The sequence below is a fragment of the Dendrobates tinctorius genome, unplaced genomic scaffold, assembly GCF_039654945.1.
Source record: "Dendrobates tinctorius isolate UK_male_01 unplaced genomic scaffold, ASM3965494v1 ptg000257l, whole genome shotgun sequence".
Classification (NCBI taxonomy): Eukaryota; Metazoa; Chordata; class Amphibia; order Anura; family Dendrobatidae; genus Dendrobates; species Dendrobates tinctorius.
In genome coordinates, this window is record NW_027361924.1 from 7,481,722 (window position 1) to 7,502,431 (window position 20,710).

General features: G+C 45.7%; 2 protein-coding genes across 3 annotated transcripts in view; one reads left to right on the plus strand and one right to left on the minus strand.

Annotated features, from left to right (window-relative positions):
• Window positions 1-14,451, plus strand: part of RHBDL1 (rhomboid like 1) — a 54,048-nt gene extending 39,597 nt beyond the window's left edge. Inside the window, exons 6-8 of the mRNA XM_073558602.1 lie at window positions 5,370-5,470; window positions 6,626-6,686; window positions 13,035-14,451. Of these exons, the coding sequence (XP_073414703.1) occupies window positions 5,370-5,470; window positions 6,626-6,686; window positions 13,035-13,306 (434 nt within the window). The 3' untranslated portion in view covers window positions 13,307-14,451. The remainder of the gene's footprint in view (window positions 1-5,369; window positions 5,471-6,625; window positions 6,687-13,034) is intronic.
• Window positions 14,452-17,076: 2,625 nt separating this feature from the next.
• Window positions 17,077-20,531, minus strand: LOC141069192 (uncharacterized). 2 transcript variants are annotated; one of them, XM_073558608.1, is made up of 6 exons: window positions 20,381-20,531; window positions 20,046-20,214; window positions 19,557-19,650; window positions 19,301-19,460; window positions 19,057-19,209; window positions 17,077-17,868 (listed from the first exon to the last, which is right to left on the minus strand). In XM_073558608.1, the coding sequence occupies exons 2-6, from the start codon at window positions 20,171-20,173 to the stop codon at window positions 17,726-17,728; spliced, it is 678 nt and encodes a 225-aa protein (XP_073414709.1). In that variant the 5' UTR covers window positions 20,174-20,214; window positions 20,381-20,531; the 3' UTR covers window positions 17,077-17,725. The 2 variants fall into 2 exon arrangements, with proteins under 2 accessions (XP_073414709.1, XP_073414710.1); XM_073558609.1 differs by having other exon boundaries at window positions 19,044-19,209.
• Window positions 20,532-20,710: the final 179 nt, after the last annotated feature.

Sequence of the window (20,710 nt, forward strand, 5' to 3'; positions counted from 1 at the left end):
TACTATAATACTGCCCCTATATACAAGAATATAACTACTATAATACTGCCCCCTATGTACAAGAATATAACTATTATAATAATGCCCCCCATGTACAAGAATATAACTACTATAATACTGCCCCTATGTACAAGAATATAACTACTATAAGACTGCCCCCTATGTACAAGAATATAACAACTATGATACTGCCCTATATACAAGAATATAACTACTATAATACTGCTCCTATGTACAAGAATATAACTACTATAATACTGCCCCCCATGTACAAGAATATAACTACTATAATACTGCTCCTATGTACAAGAATATAACTACTATAATACTGCCCCTATATACAAGAATATAACTACTATAATACTGCCTCCCCATGTACAAGAATATAACTACTATAATACTGCTCCTATGTACAAGAATATAACAACTATAATACTGCCCTATATACAAGAATATAACTACTATAATACTGCTCCTATGTACAAGAATATAACTGCTATAATACTGCCCCCCATGTACAAGAATATAACTACTATAATACTGCTCCTATGTACAAGAATATAACTACTATAATACTGCCCCTATATACAAGAATATAACTACTATAATACTGCCTCCCCATGTACAAGAATATAACTACTATAATACTGCTCCTATGTACAAGAATATAACTACTATAATACTGCTCCCTATGTACAAGAATATAACTACTATAATACTGCTCCTATATACAAGAATATAACTACTATAATACTGCTCCTATGTACAAGAATATACTGTAACTACTATAATACTGCCTCCCCATGTACAAGAATATAACTACTATAATACTGCCCCTATGTACAAGAATATAACTACTATAATACTGCCCCCTATGTACAAGAATATAACTATTATAATAATGCCCCCCATGTACAAGAATATAACTACTATAATACTGCCCCCTATGTACAAGAATATAACTCCTATAATACTTCCCCTATGTACAAGAATATAACTACTATAATACTGTCCCTATGTACAAGAATATAACTACTATAATACTGCCCCCTATGTACAAGAATATAACTACTATAATACTGCTCCTATGTACAAGAATATAACTACTATAATACTGCCCTTATGTATAAGAATATAACTACTATAATACTGCCCCCTATGTACAAGAATATAACTACTATAGTTAGGTCCATATATATTTGGACAGAGACAACATTTTTCTAATTTTGGTTCTAGACATTACCACAATGAATTTTAAACAAAACAATTCAGATGCAGTTGAAGTTCAGACTTTCAGCTTTCATTTGAGGGTCTCCACATTAAAACTGGATGAAGGGTTTAGGAGTTTCAGCTCCTTAACATGTGCCACCCTGTTTTTAAAGGGACCAAAAGTAATTGGACATATTAAATAATTGTAAATAAAATGTTCATTTCTAGTACTTGGTTAAAAACCCTTTGTTGGCAATCACTGCCTGAAGTCTTGAGCTCATGGACATCACCAGACGCTGTGTTTCCTCCTTTTTGATGCTCTGCCAGGCCTTCACTGCGGTGGTTTTCAGTTGCTGTTTGTTTCTGGGCCTTTCTGTCTGAAGTTTAGTCTCTAACCAGGGCTGTGGAGTCGGTAAGCCAAACCTGCGACTCCAACTCCGCCTCCGACTCCTCAATTTCCCTTACACCGACTCCGACTCCAACTCCGACTCCGACTCCACGACTCCGACTCCCACACATATTGCTTATATTTAAGTGAAAAATTTATTGTAGTACAATGTGAACCTCAGACATTTAATCATTTTTATGATCCAATAATCAAGATATTTAGATAGAACAGAATATATATTGGTGTACTACCCGGTTTTCATTCTTTTTGGTACAGATATGATATGGATAGACAGATATGGATAAATGGATAGATAGAGCAAATTTCTAATCTGCTTTTGCTATTGAAAACATTATCTATGAGCTCAAAAACCTTTCAGGTGATGCAGTTTTTTAAAAAGATGATCAGCTTTTGCAGCTGAAAAACGTATCCTCAAAAAACACAGGAAAAACGCTGTGTGTGAATGTAGCCTTAGATCAGGAATAGAACAGTCATTTATAGGACATTTCATAACTTTCCCAAATTCCTATGAAAAAATATTCAGCACATCCTGCATTGAATTACTGTACCCAATTTATTATATATTTTAGGAGTCGGAGTCGGTCCATTTTATACCGACTCCGACTCCACCAAAATGAGCACCGACTCCGACTCCACAGCCCTGTCTCTAACAAGTGAAATGCCTGCTCAATTGGGTTGAGATCAGGTGACTGACTTGGCCATTCAAGAATATTCCACTTCTTTGCTTTAATAAACTCCTGGGTCGCTTTGGCTTTATGTTTTGGGTCATTGTCCATCTGTAGTATGAAACGACGACCAATCAGTTTGGCGGCATTTGGCTGGATCTGAGCACACAGTATGGCTCTCAATACCTCAGAATTCATTCGGCTGCTTCTGTCCTGTGTCACATCATCAATAAACACTAGTGACCCAGTGCCACTGGCAGCCATGCATGCCCAAGCCATCACACTGCCTCCGCCGTATTTTACAGATGATGTGGTATGCGTTGGATCATGAGCTGTACCACGCCTTCGCCATACTTTTCTCTTTCCATCATTCTGGTAGAGGTTGATCTTGGTTTCATCTGTCCAAAGAATGTTCTTCCAGAACTGTACTTGCTTTTTTAGATGTTTTTTAGCAAAGTCCAGTCTAGCCTTTTGATTCTTGATGCTTATGAGTGGCTTGCACCGTGCAGTGACCCCTCTGTATTTACCTTCATGCAGTCTTCTCTTTATGGTAGATTTGGATATTGATACGCCGACCTCCTGGAGAGTGTTGGTCACTTGGTTGGCTGTTGTGAAGGGGTTTCTTTTCACCATAGAGATTATTCTGCGATCATCCACCACTGTTGTCTTCCGTGGGCGCCCAGGTCTTTTTGCATTGATGAGTTCACCAGTGCTTTCTTTCTTTCTCGGGATGTACCAAACTGTAAATTTTGACACTCCTAATGTTGTAGTAATTTCTCAGATGGGTTTTTTCTGTTTTTGCAGCTTAAGGATGGCTTGTTTCACCTGCATGGAGAGCTCCTTTGACCGCATGTTTCCTTCACAGCAAAACCTTCCAAATGCAAGCACCACACCTCAAATCAACTCCAGGCCTTTTATCTGCTTAATTGAGAATGACACAACGAAGGGATTGCCCACACCTGTCCATGAAATAGCCTTGGCGTCAATTGTCCAATTACTTTTGGTTCCTTCAAAAACAGGGTGGCACATGTTAAGGAGCTGAAACTCCTAAACCCTTCATCCAGTTTTAATGTGGATTCCCTCAAATGAAAGCTGAAAGTCTGAACTTCAACTGCATCTGAATGGTTTTGTTTAAAATTCATTGTGGTAATGTCTAGAACCAAAATTAGAAAAATGTTGTCTCTGTCCAAATATATATGGACCTAACTGTATAATACTGTCCTCTATGTACAAGAATATAACTACTATAATACTGCCCCCCATGTACAAGAATATAACTACTATAATACTGCCCCCCATGTACAAGAATATAACTACTATAATACTGCTCCCTATGTACAAGAATATAACTACTATAATACTGCTCCCTATATACAAGAATATAACTACTATAATACTGCTCCCTATGTACAAGAATATAACTACTATAATACTGCTCCCTATATACAAGAATATAACTACTATAATACTGCTCCCTATGTACAAGAATATAACTACTATAATACTGCCCCCTATGTACAAGAATATAACTACTATAATACTGCCCCCTATGTACAAGAATATAACTACTATAATACTGCCCCCTATGTACAAGAATATAACTACTATAATACTGCCCTATATACAAGAATATAACTACTATAATACTGCTCCTATGTACAAGAATATAACTACTATAATACTGCCCCCTATGTACAAGAATATAACTACTATAATACTGCTCCCTATGTACAAGAATAAAACTACTATAATACTGCTCCCTATGTACAAGAATATAACTACTATAATACTGCTCCCTATGTACAAGAATATAACTACTATAATACTGCTCCTATGTACAAGAATATAACTACTATAATACTGCCTCCCCATGTACAAGAATATAACTACTATAATACTGCTCCTATGTACAAGAATATAACTACTATAATACTGCCCCTATATACAAGAATATAACTACTATAATACTGCCCCCTATATACAAGAATATAACTACTATAATACTGCTCCTATGTACAGGAATATAACTACTATGAATACTGCCCCCATGTACAAGAATATAACTACTATAATACTGCCCCCTATATACAAGAATATAACTACTATAATACTGCCCCCTATGTACAAGAATATAACAACTATAATACTGCCCTATATACAAGAATATAACTACTATAATACTGCTCCTATGTACAAGAATATAACTACTATAATACTGCCCCCCATGTACAAGAATATAACTACTATAATACTGCTCCTATGTACAAGAATATAACTACTATAATACTGCCCCTATATACAAGAATATAACTACTATAATACTGCCTCCCCATGTACAAGAATATAACTACTATAATACTGCTCCTATGTACAAGAATATAACTACTATAATACTGCTCCCTATGTACAAGAATATAACTACTATAATACTGCTCCTATATACAAGAATATAACTACTATAATACTGCTCCTATGTACAAGAATATAACTACTATAATACTGCCTCCCCATGTACAAGAATATAACTACTATAATACTGCTCCTATGTACAAGAATATAACTACTATAATACTGCCCCTATATACAAGAATATAACTACTATAATACTGCCCCCTATATACAAGAATATAACTACTATAATACTGCTCCTATGTACAGGAATATAACTACTATGAATACTGCCCCCATGTACAAGAATATAACTACTATAATACTGCCCCCTATATACAAGAATATAACTACTATAATACTGCTCCTATGTACAGGAATATAACTACTATAATACTGCTCCTATGTACAAGAATATAACTACTATAATACTGCTCCTATGTACAAGAATATAACTACTATAATACTGCTCCTATGTACAGGAATATAACTACTATAATACTGCCCCTGTGTACAAGAATATAACTACTATAATACTGCCCCTATATACAAGAATATAACTACTATAATACTGCTCCTATGTACAGGAATATAACTACTATAATACTGCTCCTATGTACAAGAATGTAACCATAATAACATAGTCCCTACGGGGAAGACTATATGTACTGTAAGATGACATGTCTGTTTTTTCCCAGGATCCCTTGCAGTGTCAGTCACAGACATGAGAGCACCATTAGTGGGGGGCTCAGGCGGTGTATATGCGCTGTGTTCTGCCCATCTCGCCAACGTTGTTATGGTGAGCTATTACCTCATACTGTACATTATATATCAGAATAGCCGTATACTGGGGATTATGTATCCTGTATATTTCAGCAGTTGCCAGCCCCCTTGCCTGTGGCAAGCCTGACGCAGTAGGGCACTTTGAGGCATATCACTGCAGTAGGCTCAGTACTATGCCCGACTTTCTGTCAAATATTAAGGACATTTATGAAGGTGATGAAAAAAATAAACAAATGTGGGTTGAGTATTAGTCTCTGCACTCTTCTGCTACCATTAAGAAGCCCGTGTCACCGCCTGTGACACCAGTGATATGAGGGGAGGTGACAGCTTGACAGCAGTGACACAGGCGTCGATGACGGGAGCTGACGGCGCACAGAGGATTTTCCTCCGCTGGAGGATTATTCTGTGACATAGGGCAGGAGCTGCAGCATATGGGATGGGGGTCCTGTCATTACAGGGAGGCTCGCCGGCAGTCACGGCGCCCTCAATAATAGGGAGACATGGGAACAGGACAAGGCCTAGTCATGGTTACCATAGCAACTACATCCTGACCTTAATTCAGTTACAAGTCAATGCCCGGTTTGAAATGTTAGTCATAATTCCGAAATTTAAGGGACCACCAGGCCTGTGCGTCAGTACTTCAATGTCGCTGTGCAGCTCCAGTCTTCAACATCCTATCACAAAATAATATTAGCAAATACCTCCAATTAGAAGTGTAGTATAGTTCTGATTAGCTAATGTCACATACCCTATGTGCAGGGCATTAGCGTAGGCATCCATGGTTACTGCCACTCATATATAGTAACAGTTAGTTGCTAGGTCATAACAATGGATAACTAAGCTACCGCGATGCCCTGCACATGGGGTAAGTGACATAGCTTATCAGAAGAACTATACATTTCCAATTTGTAATATTGTTATTATACCTACTACATATTGGGATAGCATCTAGGAGATGGGAATATCCCTGTACAGGAACACTCCATGCAAATGACTACACCTAGGGTGTGCGGGGGGAGGGGGGGGGGGAATTTATCATCCTCCCTGTCAGTTTTCTGGTATCAAAAAGTTGCATAAGGTCTGGTGTCCCCCCCTTCCCTAATCATTGCTACCAACATGTCCCTGTTCACTGGATCAGCTCCCGATAACCTCTCCCTTCTCTACCTGGCAGAACTGGGCTGGGATGCGCTGTCCGTACAAGGTTCTCCGAATGGTTCTTGCCTTGGTCTGCAGTAAGTACTCACCCTCCTAGGAAAGATTTAAGCCCTTTAATCTTCTGCCTTACAAGGGACTATCGCGACCAAAAATAATGACGTTTAAAGGGATTCTCGACACCTGTATGTAAACTGCTATCCTACTGATGAAAATAGCAGTAAGGGACAGAGAAAAGTCTGGTAAGGGACCACCAGGCATCCTTACCCCCTCTTCTGAGCCCTTAGTAGTCTGAGACTGGTTGCTAGGGATATGCTGCTTGACGACAGCCTACACACCATAATATATCCATACCAACCAGTCTATCTTATAGTGTGATGTACAATAGCGTAATCGCAGGGTGCGGATAAGTTTTCATGACAGCAGGGGCCCACTGCTGCCATTATTTTCCTCCTGTAAAGCCCTTGGCAGGAGAACGTCAACTCTAATATATATTGCAATACTGTAGTATAGCGGTATACATCTATAATATGCTAGGAGCGTCACTCTGTCCAAAGCCTTTATAGACTGCGCAAGCACGACGCGCCTGTGCAGTCTGGACCCCACAGAGTTACGCATCCGGGGATGAGGAGTGTGGGCCCAGGAGATCGCTGTATACATACCGCGATCTCCGGCAGAACTTACCGATCCGGTATTGCTGTGGGGTCTCAACGTGATGTCAGGAGAGGGCAGGTTGTGGCGCCGGAAGCAGCGCCTGCGCAGTCTGCGCTTTCCGGCGCCATTTTCTTGAAGACACTGCAATCCCTCCCCACTCCTGACATCACGACATTTCCGCCCACCAACAAAATGGCACTGGACAGCGCAGTCGCCAATTCCGGCGCCACAGTGTCCCCCTGCCCCTCTGCTATCACTGATTTATTTCAATGTGTAACGGACGCCCACACTTCGCCGCCATTTTAAAAACACAAGATTTCTGCGCCACACAGTGCCTCCGGTCTCTGTCTTAAAAAAAACCATTTTGTACTATATATAGACATATATAGTACACATATATCTATAAGTATATAACTATAGAGGATACTATATATAGATAAGTCAGCAGAGTAGTGCAGCATAGATTTAACCTATATAGAACATCAGCAAAGCACAGGATGGGAACGCCACATGACAGGATGGGAGCAGCACATGACAGGATGGGGGCGCAGGATGGGAGCAGCACATGACAGGATGGGGGCGCAGGATGGGAGCAGCACATGACAGGATGGGGGCGCAGGATGGGAGCAGCACATGACAGGATGGGGGCGCAGGATGGGAGCAGCACATGACAGGATGGGGGCGCAGGATGGGAGCAGCACATGACAGGATGGGGGCGCAGGATGAGAGCAGCACATGACAGGATGGGGGCGCAGGATGAGAGCAGCACATGACAGGATGGGGGCGCAGGATGAGAGCAGCTCATGACAGGATGGGGGCGCAGGATGAGAGCAGCACATGACAGGATGGGGGCGCAGGATGAGAGCAGCACATGACAGGATGGGGGCGCAGGATGAGAGCAGCACATGACAGGATGGGGGCGCAGGATGAGAGCAGCACATGACAGGATGGGGGCGCAGGATGGGAGCAGCACATGACAGGATGGGGGCGCAGGATGAGAGCAGCACATGACAGGATGGGGGCGCAGGATGAGAGCAGCACATGACAGGATGGGGGCGCAGGATGAGAGCAGCACATGACAGGATGGGGGCGCAGGATGGGAGCAGCACATGACAGGATGGGGGCGCAGGATGGGAGCAGCACATGACAGGATGGGGGCGCAGGATGGGAGCAGCACATGACAGGATGGGGGCGCAGGATGAGAGCAGCACATGACAGGATGGGGGCGCAGGATGGGAGCAGCACATGACAGGATGGGGGCGCAGGATGGGAGCAGCACATGACAGGATGGGGGCGCAGGATGGGAGCAGCACATGACAGGATGGGGGCGCAGGATGGGAGCAGCACATGACAGGATGGGGGCGCAGGATGGGAGCAGCACATGACAGGATGGGGGCGCAGGATGAGAGCAGCACATGACAGGATGGGGGCGCAGGATGGGAGCAGCACATGACAGGATGGGGGCGCAGGATGGGACCAGCACATGACAGGATGGGGGCGCAGGATGGGAGCAGCACATGACAGGATGGGGATGCAGGATGGGAGCAGCACATGACAGGATGGGGGCGCAGAATGAGAGCAGCACATGACAGGATGGGGGCGCAGAATGAGAGCAGCACATGACAGGATGGGGGCGCAGAATGAGAGCAGCACATGACAGGATGGGGGCACAGGAAGAGAGCAGCACATGACAGGATGGGGGCGCAGGATGGGAGCAGCACATGACAGGATGGGGGCGCAGGATGGGAGCAGCACATGACAGGATGGGGATGCAGGATGGGAGCAGCACATGACAGGATGGGGATGCAGGATGGGAGCAGCACATGACAGGATGGGAACGCCACATGACAGGATGGGAGCAGCACATGACAGGATGGGGGCGCAGGATGGGAGCAGCACATGACAGGATGGGGGCGCAGGATGGGAGCAGCACATGACAGGATGGGGGCGCAGGATGGGAGCAGCACATGACAGGATGGGGGCGCAGGATGGGAGCAGCACATGACAGGATGGGGGCGCAGGATGGGAGCAGCACATGACAGGATGGGGGCGCAGGATGGGAGCAGCACATGACAGGATGGGGGCGCAGGATGAGAGCAGCACATGACAGGATGGGGGCGCAGGATGAGAGCAGCACATGACAGGATGGGGGCGCAGGATGGGAGCAGCACATGACAGGATGGGGGCGCAGGATGAGAGCAGCACATGACAGGATGGGGGCGCAGGATGGGAGCAGCACATGACAGGATGGGGGCGCAGGATGAGAGCAGCACATGACAGGATGGGGGCGCAGGATGAGAGCAGCACATGACAGGATGGGGTCGCGGGATGGGAGCAGCACATGACAGGATGGGGGCGCAGGATGGGAGCAGCACATGACAGGATGGGAGCGCAGGATGGGAGCAGCACATGACAGGATGGGGGCGCAGGATGAGAGCAGCACATGACAGGATGGGGGCGCAGGATGAGAGCAGCACATGACAGGATGGGGGCGCAGGATGGGAGCAGCACATGACAGGATGGGGGCGCAGGATGGGAGCGCAGGATGGGAGCAGCACATGACAGGATGGGGGCGCAGGATGGGAGCAGCACATGACAGGATGGGGGCGCAGGATGAGAGCAGCACATGACAGGATGGGGGTGCAGGATGAGAACAGCACATGACAGGATGGGGTCGCAGGATGGGGGCGCAGGATGGGAGCAGCACATGACAGGATGGGGGCGCAGGATGGGAGCAGCACATGACAGGATGGGGGCGCAGGATGGGAGCAGCACATGACAGGATGGGGGCGCAGGATGGGAGCAGCACATGACAGGATGGGGTCGCAGGATGGGGGCGCAGGATGGGAGCAGCACATGACAGGATGGGGGCGCAGGATGGGAGCAGCACATGACAGGATGGGGGCGCAGGATGAGAGCAGCACATGACAGGATGGGGGCGCAGGATGGGAGCAGCACATGACAGGATGGGGGCGCAGGATGGGAGCAGCACATGACAGGATGGGGGCGCAGGATGGGAGCAGCACATGACAGGATGGGGGCGCAGGATGGGAGCAGCACATGACAGGATGGGGATGCAGGATGGGAGCAGCACATGACAGGATGGGGGCGCAGAATGAGAGCAGCACATGACAGGATGGGGGCGCAGGATGGGAGCAGCACATGACAGGATGGGGGCGCAGGATGGGACCAGCACATGACAGGATGGGGGCGCAGAATGAGAGCAGCACATGACAGGATGGGGGCACAGGAAGAGAGTAGCACATGACAAGATGGGGGCGCAGGATGGGGGCGCAGGATGGGAGCAGCACATGACAGGATGGGGGCGCAGGATGGGAGCAGCACATGACAGGATGGGGGTGCAGGATGAGAGCAGCACATGACAGGATGGGGTCGCAGGATGGGAGCAGCACATGACAGGATGGGGGCGCAGGATGGGAGCAGCACATGACAGGATGGGGGCGCAGGATGAGAGCAGCACATGACAGGATGGGGGCGCAGGATGGGAGCAGCACATGACAGGATGGGGGCGCAGGATGGGGGCGCAGGATGGGAGCAGCACATGACAGGATGGGGGTGCAGGATGGGAGCAGCACATGACAGGATGGGGGCGCAGGATGAGAGCAGCACATGACAGGATGGGGGCGCAGGATGGGAGCAGCACATGACAGGATGGGGGCGCAGGATGGGAGCAGCACATGACAGGATGGGGGCGCAGGATGGGAGCAGCACATGACAGGATGGGGATGCAGGATGGGAGCAGCACATGACAGGATGGGGGCGCAGAATGAGAGCAGCACATGACAGGATGGGGGCACAGGAAGAGAGCAGCACATGACAGGATGGGGGCGCAGGATGGGAGCAGCACATGACAGGATGGGGGCGCAGGATGGGAGCAACACATGACAGGATGGGGATGCAGGATGGGAGCAGCACATGACAGGATGGGGGCGCAGAATGAGAGCAGCACATGACAGGATGGGGGCGCAGGATGGGAGCAGCACATGACAGGATGGGGGCGCAGGATGGGAGCAGCACATGACAGGATGGGGGCGCAGAATGAGAGCAGCACATGACAGGATGGGGGCACAGGAAGAGAGTAGCACATGACAAGATGGAGGCGCACAAAACAGGATGAGGGCGCAGGATGGGGGCTGCACATGACAGGATGGGGATGCAGGATGGGAGCAGCACATGACAGGATGGGGGCGCAGGATGGGAGCAGCACATGACAGGATGGGGATGCAGGATGGGAGCAGCACATGACAGGATGGGGGCGCAGAATGAGAGCAGCACATGACAGGATGGGGGCGCAGGATGGGAGCAGCACATGACAGGATGGGGGCGCAGGATGGGAGCAGCACATGACAGGATGGGGGCACAGGAAGAGAGTAGCACATGACAAGATGGAGGCGCACAAAACAGGATGAGGGCGCAGGATGGGGGCTGCACATGACAGGATGAGGGCGCAGGATGGGAGCAGCATATGACAGGATGAGGGCGCAGGATGGGAGCAGCATATGACAGGATGGGGGCGCAATATGGAAGCAGCACATACCAGGATGGAGACCATTTACAAATATAAATGCTCGCCACCCGGGCGTAGAACGGGTTCAATAGCTAGTATGTAACAAAAAAAATGATCAAATCAAAAATGATCAAATCACGGTAAGAGCAGTGGGGCTCTGGAATTCTCTTCCTGAGGAAGTGGTGATGGCCAACTCACTGAATGAATGTAAGAAAGGAATGGAGGCTTTTCTTGTGAGTAACAGTATAGAAGGTTACGAATAACAGAATATTATAGGTAGATGGCTGACCCAGCTTAGGGGGAAGGAATTTTTTTCCCTATGGAGAAAATTGGCTTCTACTCTGTGGGTTTTTTGCCTTCCCCAGGATCAACAATGCAGAACAGCTGCACTAAAAATAGGCTGAACTAGATGGACATAAGGTCTTCCTTCAGCCTTCAAAACTACAGTATGTTACTATGTTAAATGATCACACATTAAAAAGTTTCAAAACTAAAATCAAAATATAAATAAAACGAAAGCATCACTGTGTTCGTAAAAGTCTGATCTTCCATAAGATTCTTTTTTTTTTAATAGTATTGTGATTTTTCGATGGATTCACTTCCCCCAAAAGTAGAAAGTTATCAAAATATAGTATACTAGCTGAAGAGCCCGGCGCTGCCCGGGCATAGTAACTAACTGTGGTTAGTTATAGCAAATTATAATTATTCTCCATCCCATAGTCCTGTGCCCATATACCCATCACACATCCTCCATCCCATAGTCCCGTGCCCATATACCCATCACACATCCTCCATCCCATGCCCATATACCCATCATACATATTCGTCATCCCATAGTCCAGTGCCCATATACCCATCACACATCCTTCATCTCATAGTCCCATGCCCTATAGTATATACCCCAAAATGGTATCAATAAAAACATCAGCTTACCGAGCAAAAAACAAGCCCTCACATAGCTGTATCATAGGAAGAAAAAAATAGAGGTCTTAGAAAATATCAAAAAAAAGAATAAAAATTTATTTTTTTTTTTTTTTACAAATTTCTTCAGTTTTTTTTTCAAGTTTGGTATCGCCCTAATCGTACTGCCCCGGAGAATCACTTTACCACAATGAGCACCGTAATAACAAAATTATATGGCCATATGGGTCATGGAAGTTGGGGGGGGGGGGAAGGCAAAAAAAAAAAAAAATGAAAAAGAGAACTCCTTTATATCCAGGAGTGACGCTCTTTTCTCTCTCCACAGTGAGCTCGGAGGTGGGGCGCGCAGTTTGGCTTCGTTTTTCCCCTCCTTTACCGGCCGCTGGCCCTCAGCCCAGTTTCATGGCGCACCTGGCGGGCGCAGCGGTCGGGGTCAGCATGGGACTGACCATCTTGCGCAGTTACGAGGAGAACCTTCAGGACCAGTGCGGATGGTGGGTGATCTTGCTTTGCTACGCCACCTTCCTGGCGTTCGCCATTTTCTGGAATGTGTTCGCTTACGACTTGCTCGGAGTCCAGATCCCGCATCCTCCGTGACAGTCGCCAGCCCCCCCCTACACTCATCGCGCCCTCGAAAATAGACATTATTCTGGTGCTGAATCGGAACAGACTTTGCCTGTCGTCTAAATGGCCGAAGCCTCCTCCGGCGGGACGGAGGAAATGGACAAGGGGAAAGCAGGATGACTAACAGTGGGGGGGAGGAGAAGAGCGGCCTTCTTACCTCCGTCCAGTACAGCAGAGTCATGTGATGTTTGCTATATATGTGGTTAGGTGACTTAATTTTTTTTTATAAAACAAAATTATTTTTCCTTCTGCTGCCTGTAGACTGAGCTAAACAATAGGTGGGTTATCGTCGGGCGAGCATACCCCCCCCCCAAAAAAAAAATGTTCCTTTCCTCGATGCAGGGCAATATTTACACTGTGATATCAAAGCGGATACAAGGCTACTGGCCCTTTAAAAGGCACAGTGGGCGTCAGTACAATTCAGGCAAGGTGGCGGTCGCGGTTACTACTGATGTTAGCGTATACTGCCCACTAGTGGCCGATGGTGGTATTATAACTGATTTCCTCTGATGGTAGACAGCGCAAATTTGCGGCTTCTTTTAAGAGTATTTACCCCCTAAACCCCCATCCCTCCGAAAAAAACCCTCTAAATAGCCATAAGTTTTTTTATTTTAATATTTTTCCGTTACTAAAGTTGCATCAGGGATTTTCTTATTTTTTGTGAGAATTATGATTTTGGGGTCCATACGACTTTTCTTTCTTAAAACATTTTTGCTTCCCCACCATGTTCGCGTTTACCCTGTGAGATCAATCTATTTTATTAGTTCTGAAAATTACGTACGCAGCGATACAACATACAGTATGGTATATATAAGAAAAAAAAAAAAAAAAAGGGAGGTGATGTGAATATATATATATAAAATATTTTTTTTCTATATTGGCGCCCAACCCCTGCTAACCGGTATTTTTCATTATTATTTAAAGGGGAAGTGCTATTTTCAATAAAATGCCTTAAATTTCCTGTTATTATGAACAATTTACCTAGGATGAGCAACAAAAAAAAAAAAAAAAAAAAAAAATTAAAAAAATGCAACATGGAAGAAGTAGATGCATCCTTTCATCTAAATCAGGATACAAATCCAGCTCACCAGATCCGGCATTCCAACATCGGAGCACGAGACCGCTGTGTCAAAGCGCACAATCCAAGGCAATGAGAAAAAACTTTGTCCAGCTCCACGATGTAGTGAAAAATATTCTTTATTCACTCAATAGAAATGAGGTTTAAAAGCCAGCAAGAGTTACAAGGCATGCGATCGATCTACGCGTTTCGAGTGGCTAGGCACTCTTAATCATGATGAGTTTTTTCTCATATCCTTTCATCTAATCCAGACTTTCTAGTCGCAGATTTACATTATAATCTACGGGAGTCTGTTACCATGGTGACGACAAAGTGCATCTGATTATTACGACTCCATCGTTCTTTAATTAGAAATTTTATTATGTGTTAATTGATAGGAAAACTCCTGCTCCGGAACAGAAATGTAATGCCGAGAAGCTTTTTTTTTTTTTTTTTAATGAATTTTGAATATTCCTCCGGAGCTGCATTCAGAATTCAGCAGTACAGAGTCAGAGTGCGTGTCTGACATCAATCAAGGATTGACCAAAACCGCCGTCTGTTTCAAGGGCAACCAGAAGAATTTTGAATTCAGCTCCGGATATAACTAAAAAAAAAACAAATAGGATTAGTCATGGATTTTACAGATTACGCTGTTGCCTGATGATAACCCATCTCCGAAATTTTGTAGCACTCACAAAGTTGCCTCAGTTTTCCGCCTCTCAATTTTATCCAATTTTTTTGTTTTTTTTCTGCCGGCCTTATGACACAGAGGAGAAGAGAACATGGCACCAATCTGTCTACAACTTACCGAGGGGAAATGTTTTGACAGGACACATACGAATGTTATTTGGGTTTTTATAACTTCTCTCGATCCGCATGGAGAAAATCCTGTCACATTATAATTTTATCTTCTGACCTAGAAAATGGTTTAAATACACTCACTGGCCACTTTATTAGGTACACCTGTCCAACTGTGTGTTAAGACTTAATTTCTAATCAGCCAATCACATGGCGGCAACTCAGTGCATTTAGGCATGTAGACATGGTCAAGACAATCTCCTGCAGTTCAAACCGAGCATCAGTATGGGGAAGAAAGGTGATTTGAGTGCCTTTGAACGTGGCATGATTGTTGGTGCCAGAAGGGCTGGTCTGGGTATTTCAGAAACTGCTGATCTACTGGGATTTTCACGCACAACCATCTCTAGGGTTTACAGAGAATGGTCCGAAAAAGAAAAAAAATCCAGTGAGCGGCAGTTCTGTGGCCGGAAATGCCATGTTGATGCCAGAGGTCAGAGGAGAATGGGCAGACTGGTTCGAGCTGATAGAAAGGCAACAGTGACTCAAATTGCCACCCGTTACAACCAAGGTAGGCAGAAGAGCATCTCTGAACGCACAGTGCGTCGAACTTTGAGGCAGATGGGCTACAGCAGCAGAAGACCACACTGGGTACCACTCCTCTCAGCTAAGAACAGGAAACTGAGGCTACAATTTGCACAAGCTCATCGAAATTGGACAGTAGAAGATTGGAAAAACGTTGCCTGGTCTGATGAGTCTCGATTTCTGCTGCGACATTGGGATGGTAGGGTCAGAATTTGGCGTAAACAACATGAAAGCATGGATCCATCCTGCCTTGTATCAACGGTTCAGGCTGGTGGTGGTGGTGTCATGGTGTGGGGAATTTTTTCTGGGCACTCTTTGGGCCCCTTGGTACCAATTGAGCATCGTTGCAACGCCACAGCCTACCTGAGTATTGTTGCTGACCATGTCCATCCCTTTATGACCACAATGTACCCAACATCTGATGGCTACTTTCAGCAGGATAATGCGCCATGTCATAAAGCTCGAATCATCTCAGATTGGTTTCTTGAACATGACAATGAGTTCACTGTACTCAAATGGCCTCCTCAGTCACCAGATCTCAATCCAATAGAGCATCTTTGGGATGTGGTGGAACGGGAGATTCGCATCAGGGATGTGCAGCCGACAAATCTGCGCCAACTGTGTGATGCCATCATGTCAATATGGTCCAAAATCTCTGAGGAATGCTTCCAGCACCTTGTTGAATCTCTGCCACGAAGAATTGAGGCAGTTCTGAAGGCAAAAGGGGGTCCAACCCCTTACTAGCATGGTGTACCTAATAAAGTGGCCAGTGAGTGTATATTTCCAATCATAATATGAAATATTTATAAAATAGATGCAACCTAAAAAATATTTTACCTCACATTTTGTTATTCAAGGCAATGGGCGGCCATTTCTGTTGTCAGAAGGTTGACCGGCGGCCATTTTAGAACAGAAAACTACCACTTATGTCCTTGTTCACAGAACAACCAATCAGAGCCTATATTTCATTTTCCCCACTACATATTACAAATGAAAGTTAAGCTCCGATTGGTTGATATGGGCACCAATCCAAACACGCTTAAGACTCATTTGAAAAGCTGCCTTCCTGCTCATAGCAACCAATCACAGGGCTGCTTTTATGTTTTTCCCCCCAAACTGACAGGTTTCATTTCTGAGATACCATTGGTTGCCATAAGCAACAATGATAAGAAGAGGAGATAAAAAAAATGACTGTCAGCCATTTTGTATAAAGCCAACCAGTAAAACGTAATGGCAGCCATTTTAAATAACACTAAAATGGTGACACATTCCAAAAAATATATATAAAACGTAATAAAAAGCAACATTTATGTTATAAAGAAAAAACATTTATTTCAAAACAGGCAAATTTACTGACCAAAAGGAAGATATTATAGAACGTAAATTATAAGCATATTTATTATTCAGAGTATAATATAACGATGACGTATTTATTATATCGCCCCCTTAACCCCGCCCTGAACATTTAACCCTTGAAAACATGTCTGAAGTGCCAAAAATGATGACTTTCAGTCCAAATGTCGTGAACGGGATAATTTTCTACGATTACTGACGGAGATTGTGCCACATTGCTTTTTTATGTTATTTTTTGCTCTTATTTGGGAAGATTGTATGAAGAAAATAACAATGGCTTGAAAAAAAAAAAAAAGACTGAATAAAATCAACATGCTGTACGTGACTGAGCTGGTATTCTTCTGCACAGTAGTGATATTATGTGCTCAGAGCTGCATTTACAATTCTGCTCCCTGTCAGCGCCTTACACGTTCAGGGTCAGTGCCAGGGTGAACACGACATCGCACAACGCAGCATAAGACAAAGCTGCCAAGTGCACAAACCCCCCTAACATTGTGCCTCCTCTGCCCAACGGATGTGACAAGCATTGTGGACTATATGGCGGAGACCCACCACCATTTTATAACAGCAGGAAGCGGGAGACAGGAACCAATCCATTCTGCTCATCGTTCGGTCTTCTGTCTCTTAGGAGAATTTTCATCCTCATCATCTGATAACTCCATAAGTTTGGGGCACAATTTCTGGGCTACTTTCCAGGTCCACAGACATAGCTCCACACGGTGAGGCGTCCATTCTTCCTCTGAGACTGCAACACACTTATTGTGTCAGATTATTGGAACTGAAAGGACATCCTAATCCTGTACTGATCCTGAGTTACCTCCTGTATTATACCCCAGAGCTGCACTCACTATTCTGCTGGTGCAGTCACTGTGTACATACATTACATTACTGATCCTGAGTTACATCCTGTATTATACTCCAGAGCTGCACTCACTATTCTGCTGGTGCAGTCACTGTGTACATACATTACATTACTGATCCTGAGTTACATCCTGTATTATACCCCAGAGCTGCACTCACTATTCTGCTGGTGCAGTCACTGTGTATATACATTACTGATCCTGAGTTACCTCCTGTATTATACTCCAGAGCTGCACTCACTATTCTGCTGGTGCAGTCACTGTGTACATACATTACATTACTGATCCTGAGTTACATCCTGTATTATACTCCAGAGCTGCACTCACTATTCTGCTGGTGCAGTCACTGTGTACATACATTACTGATCCTGAGTTACATCCTGTATTATACCCCAGAGCTGCACTCACTATTCTGCTGCTGCAGTCACTGTGTACATACATTACATTACTGATCCTGAGTTACATCCTGTATTATACCCCAGAGCTACACTCACTATTCTGCTGGTGCAGTCACTGTATACATAGATTACATTACTGATCCTGAGTCACATCCTGTATTATACCCCAGAGCTGCACGCACTATTCTGCTGGTGCAGTCACTGTGTACATACATTACTGATCCTGAGTTACATCCTGTATTATACCCCAGAGCTGCACTCACTATTCTGCTGGTGTAGTCACTGTGTGCATACATTACTGATCCTGAGTTACATCCTGTATTATACCCCAGAGCTGCACTCACTATTCTGCTGGTGCAGTCACTGTGTACATACATTACATTACTGATCCTGAGTTACCTCCTGTATTATACCCCAGAGCTGCACTCACTATTCTGCTGGTGCAGTCACTGTGTACATACATTACTGATCCTGAGTTACATCCTGTATTATACTCCAGAGCTGCACTCACTATTCTGCTGGTGCAGTCACTGTGTACATACATTACATTACTGATCCTGAGTTACATCCTGTATTATACTCCAGAGCTGCACTCACTATTCTGCTGGTGCAGTCACTGGGTACATTACTGATACTGCGTTATACTCTGGAGCTGTGCTCACCATTCCTCCTCACCTTTGCTCAGGGCTTCGGCCTTCAGCTGTAGCTCCCCCAGGTACGTCAGGTAGTGTTTGGCAGTGTACTGGACAGGGGACAGGCCTGGGACGCTCTCCACAGCTTCATCTGCCATGAATGCCGCCATGTCCGGGGCACCAGCTGACAGCACCGCTGGATTTGGGGGAAGGCAGAGGATTCTCACGTCACGGTAGTAACGGGCTACTGTCACCATGGTAACAGCCCTGACCTAGGCCATACTCACCGGACGCTGTGGCCGGGCCGATGCCCTTCAGCTGGCACAGCTCGCTGATGGCGGCAGACACATCGGGGAGCAGCTGGAAGGCTCTCCGGGAGCAGCGCTCCACCGCGCTCGCCGAGTTACACGACACCAGCTGCTTCAGGCGCGGACGAAACTTCCCCCTCTGCCCGGACACAAAAAGGGAAAACCACGACCGTCTTTAAAGGGCAACTCCTCACAACGGTAACCACGGAGACGGTGGGAAGACGCCCTCACTCACCATTAGCTTCCACTCCATGAGCTTCTCCAGCTCCTCCAGCGTCAGGGACTTGTGCGGGCGAGCGGCCATGGAGGCCGGCAGCTCCTCCTGACACCTGCGAGCAACAGCGGCACTGTACAGAACACGGCGAGCAGGAGACCGCAGGACGCCGCTCACAAGCCAGCAGTTTTTAGTTGTATGGGGTTTGTGTGGAACTTTTTATGTTTAACCCTTTCCCTCCAAAGCCAATTTATTAATATTTTTTGGGGGACTTTTATGGATACAGTGATTCAGATTTTTTTTTTATTTTGGGGGGGGGGCAGTCTCCCAACTTTCCAGGGACCCTGAAAGGCAGCATAGTTTATGTAACCCGCGCCCAATGCGGTGCGCTATGGGGGTTCCCAGGAGGGTGGGAGTTAACCGCGCGATGACTGCGGCATCTGAGGGGGTCAGACGTCCGGCAGCCGGTGTGTGACCGAGCCCCCATGATGGCCGCCGCCGCCGTCTCACCATCTCTCCAGCTCCAGCAGCCGCTTCTGCTTTGCCGCTTTTGCCGCCACGACTTCCCAGTAAACATCGGAGACACGCTGCCACTTTTTCGGATCGCTGCAGTAGAAAAGGCCGGCCTCAGCTGCCATTTTTTAAAAAATTTTTCTTTACCACAGAAACAATAAAAAATCTGCAAAAATGTAGAAAAATAATGAAAACATAAGGCTGCGAGTATCAATAGTCAAACGCGATAATCTTACCTAATACTGCGTCACTGCAGCATAGTCTGTACAGGGACTGAAAAGTAATGGAAAAAAATAAAAGTATTGCAAAATAAAAAAAAAATTAAGACTAACCGTTTCCACTGCACGTCTACAGGCAGAACAGCCGCCTCTCACCGGCGGGGACCCTCTCCCGCTCTCCTGCTCAAAGTACCGAGTTTGGTCGGGTCACGTGACTGCGTTCCAGCTCAGATTTGCGTTCCACAGGAATTTAATAAGCCTGAATTCTGATTGGTGTCTTTGTTGCTTGTTTAGAAAACTGACCAATCAAAGACGAAGTACGTCTAAACACCAGAGGTTGCACAGTGCGAGCAAAATTGTCCCCTTCTCGAAGGCCATTTTTGTTAAGACATTTACCTATTGTTTTACGGATTATGCGTTCTACGATAAAATGGCCGCAACTGT

What these genes read in the sequence shown, in the direction of transcription:
- LOC141069192 (XM_073558608.1), bottom strand. Translation starts at nt 20,173, where the DNA reads ATGGCAGCTGAGGCCGGCCTTTTCTACTGCAGCGATCCGAAAAAGTGG. An exon ending in CGGCCCGGCCACAGCGTCCG is followed by an intron (nt 19,210 to 19,300) that starts GTGAGTATGGCC and finishes CCCCAAATCCAG; the next exon opens with CGGTGCTGTCAGCTGGTGCC. An exon ending in GGCCGAAGCCCTGAGCAAAG is followed by an intron (nt 17,869 to 19,056) that starts GTGAGGAGGAAT and finishes AGTGTGTTGCAG; the next exon opens with TCTCAGAGGAAGAATGGACG.